Below are 11,351 nucleotides of genomic sequence, written 5' to 3' on the forward strand. Positions count from 1 at the left end.
AAAACAAGGTTACAAAGACAGTTTGTGTGGAAACACAAACTTAAAATCGGCCCCGAAGTAGTCCACCCAGGCAGGCTTCAATATTTTCTGAAAGAACATCCAAATGAAATTATATCAAAGACAAATGAGAGATAAGCATGGAGAAAGAAGGTTGACAGATCTTGTGTAGTGCCCCAACGGTGCAGCAGATCTTAGGATAGGTGCAAGTGAATGCAAAGTTAGATGTAAAGTTCATCTGTTTTTGTGGCCTACGGTTAACGAGGGTGTCATGTAGCCAGCACAACGACCAACCGCCTTTACTTTTCCCCAACTAATGTCAGGTACCCATTAGAGCTGGTAGACTCAGAGACGCCCAAGGATTCCGAAGTTGAAAGAAAATCCCAGTCTTCACCAGGATTCGAACCCGGGACCCTCGGTTCGGAAGCCAAGCGCTTTACCGCGCCTCTCCTGGTCTAACTGAAGTCTTATAAATAATGTAATTGTTTTCAAAAGGCTAAAAAAACACAATATTTCCGCTTTTATAAAAAAAAAAGAAGCATAAGAAAATGAAGTTTATAGGATTACTATTCGTTTTAAATTAGATCTAACTTATAATGCATACTAATAAGCTCTTTCTCTTTAAAAAACTGCTTGCATAACTGATTTTTAAAAATTAGATTTTTCGCTTTCAGAAAAGAAAAACGTTGCAGTTGCATCAGAACTTTGAATGGTCTAAAATATTGTGATGTCGGATTTTCAATATCTTTTCTAGTTTACGAGATCTAAACGGGACAGACGGACAGATGGACAGAAATTTCGTATACAAATAATAGCGTCTTTTCCCCTTTCGGGGGCCGCTAAAAATATGCTCAAAAGAAAGTTGGAAGAAAGGATTACGAATAAAATATTTATTTAGGAAAATCATTTTGGGAAACTAGTATACAAAACGACCAATGGTCATTACTCCGCAAATAATACTTATTCATAGTTCACTGTGCTTTGTTTTATATTAGTCACGCGACGCGTCGTGTAATTAAACTAAAGCTTTATATCTCTTACTAGCACATTCATTGTAATGCCTGTCACATTGAGGAGCAGCTTTGACATGCCTGTATGTTTGCTATGTGTTTGAGAATAGGTCGCTAGGTTAAACCACAAACGTTTGTTAAAGTAAGACCTTGTTGTTTTTTTTTTGGTTACATTTAGGACTGGCTTTAGACTTGATTAATTCAAGAGCTTGGCTTCCGAACTCTGGGTTCGAATCTCGGTGAAGACTGAAATACTGAATTCCTGGATTTTTAGGACGGACCCGAGTCCACCCAACTCAAATGGGTACCTGACATTAGTTGGAGAAAGTAAAGGTGGTTGGATGATGAGCTGATCACATGACACCCTCGTTAAACGTCGGTCGTAGAAACATTTTTTTTGGCCTATAGATCCCAAGGTCTGAAAACGGAAATTTAGATTTTCATTCCAGTAGTTTTAATAAAGTTACCATCATTATGGCAGGACCGGTATATGTAATCAGAGGCCTTATGCGAAGTGATTAGGGTTTCTCCAAATGAAATAGAAAAACAAAGAATTATGACTGAAAAATACACAGTGATTCTAGAACCTACATGTATCTATATCTAAATTAACAAATAAGTTAAGTTATAGACGACTGGTCATCACCAGGGTGGAAATTACGTTTTAACTAGGGGTGCACCGGATAGTCCCTCCGGCTCCGGCTTCTGCCGAATATCCGGCATTTTTTACTATCCGGTGCTATTCGGCTCCGGTCGGATATCACTACCGGATAGTAAACCGGATAGTAAAAAATACACCTATTTAATATGCATAAAGTGGACCTCGTTCCATTACTGTCTGTTATAGAATGTATTAATGCTTATATGAAAACAAAATAATGTGCTTAAAAATAGAGCCATTATGAATATGCACCAAACATCGTTTATAAAAAGACAAGGCATGTTAATAACTTAATATAAATAGAGATGAAACTTTACATCATAAATGCGCTTTACATACAGAGCAGCAATGGCTGGCACTTTTTTCAATTTGTCTTGACCTTTGAGTAAGTTAGTTAACATGTTAAAATGCTACATTCCTTGACTACGTCATGCTGACCAGACGTCTGTCTAGCTGTGTGGGTATATCTCCAGAGGTAGAGATGAACAACTCCCACCCCCTTTTATTTGTTTAGTCCATCACATTGAGTTTATTTATAGGCAGGTAACCACAAGTTAAATACGCTGGACGTAGGTTTAATGTCAGCGTATTGACACTCTCTAGTAGTCACACCTTTCGAGGGAACTGAGTTTGTTTACTTAGTAGTTAATCTTTATTGGGGGGGGGGGGGCTGAACTACAAGAGCCACAGGTATATTTCTAGATGAACATCTTCCTCCCCCTTTTATTTGTTTAGCCCATCACATTGAGTTCATTGATTGACAGGTGAACCCAAGTCAGATACGATGGACGTAAGCACTCTCTAGAGGTCACACGAGGGAACTAGGTTTGTTATTGGGGGGTGGACTAGACTTTACATTATAAATTCGTATTACATACGTAGCAGCGATGTCTGGCACACTTTAAAAGCTTGTCTTGACCTTTGAGTGGTCTAGTAACCATGTAGTATTTCTTAACTATGTCAAGCTGATTGTCTAGATGTGCGGGTATATCTCCAGAGGTAGAGATGAGCTACCCCCACCTCCTTTTGTTTGTTTAGTCCATAACATTGAGTTCCCAGATAGGCAGCTGACCACATTAAGCCAGATGTCAACGTGTTGACACTTTCTAGAGGTCACATCTTATGAGGGAACTGAGTTTGTTTACTTGGAGAAGAATTTTTATTAGGGGCGGGACTACAAGCCAAATCTCCATAAGGTTACTCTGGTATGAGTGTGTTTATTATGAGATAGGTTGTCAATCAAGGGTCTGGACCACAACCCACACCTTTTATACTATTGGCAGGGACAATAAGTTTGTTTACTTAAAGTCTCAATTAGGAGGCTGGACTACAAGCCAAACAGACACTGACCAGGGGTATCTTTAAAGGGAGGGCTCAAGAGACTCAACACGCTCAACTTCTTATTTGTTTAATCCATGACAATGTTTTGATAGACATTGACCATTCTTAAGCCAGAATGGATTAACGCAGATTGTTGAGAAATATTGACACTGTCTAGAGGTGACTAGTTAATGAGACTAAGTTTGTTTACTTGGAGAGAAATGTCATTTAGGGCGCTGAACACACGTTCGTTGCACAATAAAATAAAACAAATATGTGCATGTGTGCGTGTATGTATTTTTTCCCCTTGTATTAAAACTTTTAGAAAGAAAACTAATATCATTGTTTTAATCTATTGACTTAATATACAAAGGAAAACCTTACAGTAACATTTAACGTCGCAGAAAATAAATTGATCTAAAGCACCACAATTAGATCTAGCAAACAAAGAAAAAAATATGCTGGAATATTAAGAAACACTTGACCTCTGTAACTAAGGTACAGATATAATTTATCTATAGGCCTATGCTTGACTGACCATGCCAATGTGTTATCTTTTTTCGCCTGCACACTAAACACTATTGCGAATGCCCAAGAACAAAAACGCGTGATGGTCAACACCATCATCTATACACACTACACTAGGACTACATGTGTAGGCTCACTACGTCTATCTGACCAGATTGTTACTATCAGTCGAACACAGAGTCTATTTATGTTTTTTTTTTGGTACGGAGGGTGTGAATGAGTTTTTTTTTCTTCTATAGTTGATTTTCCTGATTTTCTTAGATCTATATAACAGTAGATCTAAACATAGATACCAATAATAGGCCTACAGACTACAATTAAATCTATGCTTCGCAACATTTAAGGCTCAGGCTATGAGTAGGTATAATAGATGTTCCTGCTGTTAATAAAATATCGTTTGCAGCAAATGGATTAATAAATATATGACCTACTACGCTTCAGATTCCAACTATTAACTAACAGCTATCAGTATTAAGCCCTTGAAACCAGAACCAGAATCAGTCTTTGGACTTAAAATTACAAGTCTGATGACCAGTTGTTGGTCAGAAATTCTTGAACACATACATCCAACCACCATACAAGCCAGATGAGAGATTTACATTAGTAACTAGCTAAATATATACTAACATATTTTACATTGACCCTCCAACACACAGCCTTTATGGTTGGTGGCCTCGTACATGCTACACAGATTAATTTTTGTTTATAAATACTGTTAAGCTTGAATAAATCAATCAGTAACAGAGTTTAAAACAATAAGGTATATAAAAGGAAAAAAAATAATACCAACAAATATAGGTATGTTATTTAACAGTTTCGTAAAATGCTCAGCAATACAAGCTATTTACAAGACACTTAGGTATTCGGCTCCGGCTCCGGCCCCGGCCGAATATCAAATTTTACTATCCGGTCATATCCGGCTCCGGCCGGATATCAAAAAGTACTATCCGGTGCACCCCTAGTTTTAACACACCAAAAAAAAAAAAAAAAAAAAAACAACAATGGTCTTCGAACATATGTAGTCTAACAAGTAGACCTAAAATTTTGTGAATAAATCTTTAATTATAATAGAAACTTAGAGCTAGGCTAGTATATATAGAGCCACAGAGGTCTGCTATGTTTGAGAGCTAGGCTAGTAGATATAGAGCCACAAAGGTCTGATATGTTTGAAATTTGTTCCAAGTTTCGCATTTTTTTCTGTAAAAAAATTATTTCACTTAAATGCGAGGCCCCCACCAATCGGAGGCCATAGGAGACTGAATAGTTTACCAATGCCTAAGGCCGGCCCTTATAATGGAATCCAAGTTAGAAAGATAAGCGCTAGCTAGATTAACACATAATTTTAAAGTCCTTTAGAATGATTTGAGTTATACTATAGAATATTGTCAAATGTTTCTTACGAAAGGACTTACCTACTTAAAGATTTCCGGAACCATCTATATTGCGGAATGGGGTTTCCCGTAGCCAGACACTCTAATGTGACATCTGTTGTCTGGCCTCTAGTTTCAAAGAAAATAGTGTCCTGGGATATATAAGTTATGTTAGGAGCAAATTCCCAGGCTGTCGGATTCGATGAGGTGGAACCGTAGGCTGTGAAACAAAAAAGACAAAGACTCTCAAAATTGAAATGTTTAGAAATCATATATTGATAGAGAGAGAAGGCGCGGTGGCTGAGTGGTTAAGCGTCTAGCTTCTAAACCTGGGATCCTGGGTTCGAATTGAATCTTGATGAAGACTGGGATTTTTGAATTTCGGGATTATGTGCTGGTCACTTGACGACCTGCTCGTTAACCGTTGGCCAAAGAAACAGATGACCCTAGCCTCATCTGCCCTATGGTATGAAAGGGGAACTATATATATAGAGAGAGATTTACTGCTGCAAAGGTGAACAAGTGTATAGAAAAATACATAGGTGTAGGCTGTGTAGGTAATCTTGGCTAAACTGAGTCTCAAGACGATTCCAAGAACAGCTTAGAGAAATAATAAAAAATTTTTACTTAATAAATATATTATATAAAGAAACAAAACAAATATTAACGTACAGAAATCTCTCTGCTGTTGGTAGAATCTCCATGTTTCCGCCTGTTCAATCTGACAGATAAACGCCCCTGGCTTCATGACTCTGTTCCAGCCCCACATATATTGGTCAACAGTCGCTAGAAATGAAGACAAAACGTCAACATAATTTCATGGGGGTATTTTAACTTAAAAGTGGATGATTCTCTCAAGATCGCGAACTAATATGGGGTGTTTGGGAAATAAAAAGTTGCCACTGCTTGGCAATAGAAAATGTTCTGACTGCTTTAAAGAAAATAGAAGAGAAATGGGATGGAGTTATGTAAAAGCAATATTAAAGATAGTTGCGAATAAAGATACGTATAGTTATGTATAAAGAAATGCAGGGGGCGGAAATGACTTATAGTTCTACTCACTACCAGTATTTTTTTATTCAAGAATTATTTAAAAAGATATTTAGACGTTTGTAAACCATAAATATTTCGCATATACTCTTCTTTAAATACATTTATAGTAAGCGTTCTTTAATGGTTACCCCTTAAATTTGTTTGAAATAATAAAAATTACTAAAGCAAAAGAAAAAAATTAACATTGGCATCTAAATAATAATCAATGTGAGAATAAGGCAGCTGAGATACATTTATAAAATATGATAGCGTAACCATTCATACTTATCTTATAAATTACAGACGTTACTTCCAAAGAGAAGATGATTACGTCCTACGCGTGTTCCTAGTCATGCATATAAATCAGTCTTGTTTAAAAAAAAAAGTCAGTTCTAGTTTTAAATTAAACATTTAATACGCCTACATCGGTTTAGATCTACTCGCTGCCTGGAGCTACAAACCAATGACAGAGTATTAACACAATGAAGAGTACATTTTGGTATGCCGAAGTAAAAACTTTTCAATTGATTTAGCTCTATATTTTTGATTTCGTGTAAGGTGAAAGAGAGATACAATAACTAAATCCTATTCACAATTTAAATTCAAAATTTTCACGGTAAACTAGACAATCTCAAGGACCTTAAATTGAACTTTCGAAATTTCCAACTCAGTGAAAGCTGCAAGCAGTGTAAGGGTTAACACATTTCAGCTCAGCAGTGTCAACAGAATCGTATTTCTAATCTAAAATTTACCTTATCAACACTTCCGTCATGTCACACACCGGATACACCGAAAAGCTTGCTATTTATAGCTTTTTTCGCCATGTATGAAAATCTCAAATGGATCTTGCACATGCTAAGCGTGCAATGTTTTTTAATCTACAATTACTTATACGAATTGATATTTGATAGGTTGAGCTTCTTCGGCTGTAGAACGGCTTTAAGTCTTCCCGTTGAGCTTAATGAGTTAAAAGCCTTGGCGTTAACTATTTTTGGGACGAATACAGAATTCCCTCTCCCCCTTCTATACGCATCTGATGCTTCCAAATAAACGGTAAATGCCCTATACTCAGGGGCGGACTGGCTATATGGGCATTCGGGCAAATGCCCGGTGGGCCGGTACCCCAAATGGGCCTTTAGGGTCACCTGAAGGGTCTCATGAATGCCACTATATAATGCATTAATTGTAAAAAGTTGTATAATATTCTCTTATAAAAAGCCTTCTGAGCGTCGTGTTTAAAAAAGAAACCTTTTACAGACTCTACGGTGTAACGCTAATTTAATCTTACACATTTTCCGAAATAATGCAATAGTCTACACCCGTAGACAGTGCTACTAGTAGGCTTCATCCTTTCAGGGCCCACACTTTAAGCGATTAAAAAGCAACATAAGGCCTACTATATTTATTAAAAAAAATATCATTGTATCAAGCGATCAGTTATCAATACATTAACAAACTTAACAGAATGATTTTTAGGGACAGGTAGACCTAGAAATGGATGTCAATCATATGATATACGATTTGTTGGCCGAATGTATAGAAATGCCTGGGCCGATTTTAACACCCAGTTTGCCCCTGCCTATACTTGATAAATTACTGTAAAAACGTTAAAAGTTCTTCTTACCAAAATACTTATAGACGACAACATTGTTTTCGAGTCGTGTCCAAATATCAATTTTTATTTTATCAACAAGCTCATGGTCACCGAAATACGTGTCCGTGACATTGCTCCCATCCGAGTTCCAGACGAAATGACCAGATCTTTCTTTGATTCCACTTGTGAACCAATCTCGTCTGAAATGTTATAAGCATCCATTTTTATTATCAATGCTACAAGCATCAAACATTTAACCAATGTTACAAACTCCTACAGTTTAATCCACGTTGCATATATCAACATTATTACCAATGCTACAAACATCAACATCATTAGCATTTTATTGAATAATATAATATAATGAGTGTAAGTTGGCAAAATATGTAGGTCACAGGTGGGTCTACGCAGGCACGTAAAGTATTGCATTCTTTCTTATTGTTATAACCCTATTGGCGGCGCAAAAGGGTTAATGTGTGTGCGGCCTACTGACACGCAACGACTCAGGCCAATCACACAGGTCAAGGGCTGTCGATAGACAAAGGACAGTACTGGTATGGACTTTGCACGCAAATATGACGAGTGTTATGGTCATCTGATCAAAGGCCTGCGCAGACCAGAGACACAGTGTGTAAGAAAGCGGCAGTTCAAGACGGATACCGGGACTGTGAGTCAGCCATGAAGTCGGTCCCGGTGCAGTCCTCTAGTGAAACGTACGAGTCCAGGAAGAGACAGTAGAGTTTATGAGTTTAGTACAGTGATATACAGTCTAACGTTGTAGCAGTTGATTGTGTTGCCAATTGTGTCATATTGGCTGTTTTATTAGACCCGTATTAAAGTAGCAGATTATTTGGAGCCTTGTTGTAAAGTTCTTGATGTGTTGATGTGTAGTTTTGTGTTTAGCAATGTTTACAGAAGGCCTGATTAGGAGAGAATCGTAGCATTATCTTTGCACCAAAAGACAAAATCTTTGAAGGGGTGACCCGACAAAATAGCGCCGACAAAATAGCTAGGACAAAATAGCGCCGATACAACAGCGCAATACAAAATAGCGCGGCCTTTTATATTATGATGTGTATAAAAGTACCGGATTTCTATCATCTTGAAATTTAAATCTAGAAGTATGCCAAACTTGTTGAGATTTCTAGCTTCTTGAATTTTAATAGATCTAGAAGTATGACATATTTGCAGCGTGCAGAGAAAGAGAGTACTAACAATTTTATCTCATTCTCCTAAAAATATAATATTGATGTTTAAATGTGGTGACCCCTGTTCAAATGTTAGGTATGAAGATGTGTGTGTCATAGTATAATTAGAAATCTTTATTATCTGCGTTATCTCTCTTTGATCAAACCAGGGTGAACTTAGGCGTGTCAGGATTAGTTAAGCTGGCGACTTGGCATTAGCAGTGGTCAAAACGATATAGCCTACAGAGGACATTAGCAGGGATCAGAACGATATCGCCCACAAAAGGCATTAGCAGTGGTCAGAGCGATATCGCCCCCAAAGGGCATTAGCAGTGGTCAGAGCGATATCGCCCCCAAAGGGCATTAGCATTGGTCAGAACGATATCGCCGACAAAGGGCATTAGCAGTGGTCAGAGCGATATCGCCCCCAAAGGGCATTAGCAGTGGTCAGAACGATATCGCCCCCAAAGGGCATTAGCAGTGGTCAGAACGATATCGCCCACAAAGGGCATTAGCAGTGGTCAGAGCGATATCGCCCACAAAGGACATTAGCAGTGGTCAGAACGATATCGCCCACAAGGGCATTAGCAGTGGTTAGAAAGAAATCGCCCACAAAGGGCATTAGCAGTGGTCAGAAAGATATCGCCCACAAAGGACATTAGCAGTGGTCAGAACGATATCGGCCACAAAGGGCATTAGCAGTGGTTAGAAAGATATCGCCCACAAAGGGCATTAGCAGTGGTCAGAAAGATATCGCCCACAAAGGGCATTAGCAGTGGTCAGAACGATATCGCCCCCCCCCCGACAGTCTAGAGACAGGCTATTAAACACTTTCGGACACCTGATATTAGATGGAGAAAGTAAAAACGGTTGATAGTTCTGATGGTCTAATGACAACCTCGTTAATCGTCGGACACAGAAACAAATGACCGTTACATCATCTGCCCTATTGATCACAAAATCCGACAGAGATACACTTTTTTCTTAACCTTTTTTTTTTTACGTTCCGGACATTTCTTTAGAAATACACATTTCTTTAAAAATACACTTTTCTACTTGCTAGCCCAAAACCACTTGCAGGACTGCAGAGGATAACAGAGGTCAGAGTTTGAACTCGGGACCATCATGGCGACAGTCCAAAGCACAAACCACACAACCAGGCAGAGAAACAATTGAATCTGAAGTTAATGAAACAAAGAAATAAAGAACGGAAAGTATCAAAGACATTGGACAGACTATTACCCGGCTGCATCGTGAGTCTTCAACCAGGTCTGAATAAATTCATGTTGACCAGCGGTCTTGATACTGACCAGTTGAGCCATGTCCTGCTGGCAGTGCAGCAGAGCCTCTTGGTACGTCTTCTCAGGTTGGAAAACAAAATTGTAGCAGAGGCCGGAAGACTGAAACCACGAGGGTGGGCAATCTACATTCAGAATACATTGAAATACAATTTATAATTAAACAGTTTTCTAGTCATTGTAGAACCAATCAATGTTAAGATGCGTTTTTTTTAAAAAAGATCTTAGCCTTTTAATCTAGACTTAGAAGACGATATGCAAAATTTTCCTGAACATTATTTGAATTAATAATGTCTTAAGTTTGGAAATTCTCGATAATCCTTTTAAAAACGATAGTCCTTTCAAAACCCATGTTGGATCTAGACCTAGATATAGACTATAGCCAAATTTACATTTATTAATTTTTTACTTCGAAAAAAAAATTATAACAGTCAAACTATAATTGTCCCCATGTGACCAACGAGATAACGATTCTTTGTCAGCGATATATATCAACGGTTAAATTTATAGGAAAATCGTAAGAACCGTTTTTGAGATCAATGTTCAGGCTGGTTCCAGGTTCCACGAAGATCTGACTTGAATAGAGGTATTATCAAAAGAAACGGTAAAATATTGATTATTAGATGATCCCAATACTCGAATCCATTAGCTATATAGTATTATATAGATAAACAAAGGGAGGACATTTAAATAACATTAATTGCGTTGTAGAATACATGTGTGGAGAAACCGGGTGACATTATTTTACTGTATAAAACTTTTGAATCTTTCTTTAAAAACGGTGTATTTGCACAATTAGGCGTACACATTCTATTAATTGTTTATTTTCTTATTGTTTATATGCCTATTTTGTTAAAACCATATATTTCTACAGTGTGAATGATCTCTTTATTGGATGGAGCCTAAGGTCAAGAACCGAAGTCCAAACATCCAAAATCTTGTCTAAAAGAAGATAATGAATTTTTTAATTCGTTTATAACATGTAAGGTTGAGATTTATTGTTAGTCATAGATGGAAATTGAGATCACGTCCATTGGTTATGTCTGCTTCTCTCAAAACTAACAATAGCTACTTATTTACTGAGCTACGAACTCTACCTTCAATGCTCTGAGTTTGATAGCTAGGTCTGAACCTCAAGAAGAGCAGGAGAAGACTGACCAATCTCTTAACTGTATAGAGCATTCTTTTCATGTGTGCTGAGGTTACTGTCAATTGAAATAGAATCCCATCCTGTACGTAACTTTACAATAAGGTTCTGGGCTTGATATTTTTGTAACTGTAAAAAAAAATAAAGCGTTTAACAGTTCTATTGACTGCTTTAAGCATCTACAGTAAACGAAAGTTTTTGTTCAAT

The 11,351-nt window shown here is 37.6% G+C and overlaps 1 protein-coding gene across 2 annotated transcripts in view; it reads right to left on the minus strand.

Annotated features, from left to right (window-relative positions):
- The window catches only part of LOC106064800 (contactin-3-like), a 50,851-nt gene that overhangs the window by 37,847 nt on the left and 1,653 nt on the right, over positions 1 to 11,351 (minus strand). For both annotated transcript variants that reach the window (XM_056004510.1, XM_056004509.1), the window contains 5 exons: positions 11,095 to 11,273; positions 9,942 to 10,122; positions 7,543 to 7,712; positions 5,559 to 5,672; positions 4,929 to 5,106 (listed from right to left, as the gene is read on the minus strand). In XM_056004510.1, the coding sequence (XP_055860485.1) occupies positions 4,929 to 5,106; positions 5,559 to 5,672; positions 7,543 to 7,712; positions 9,942 to 10,122; positions 11,095 to 11,188 (737 nt within the window). In that variant the 5' untranslated portion in view covers positions 11,189 to 11,273. The remainder of the gene's footprint in view (positions 1 to 4,928; positions 5,107 to 5,558; positions 5,673 to 7,542; positions 7,713 to 9,941; positions 10,123 to 11,094; positions 11,274 to 11,351) is intronic.

This window comes from Biomphalaria glabrata, chromosome 11, assembly GCF_947242115.1.
Source record: "Biomphalaria glabrata chromosome 11, xgBioGlab47.1, whole genome shotgun sequence".
NCBI classification, from domain to species: Eukaryota; Metazoa; Mollusca; class Gastropoda; family Planorbidae; genus Biomphalaria; species Biomphalaria glabrata.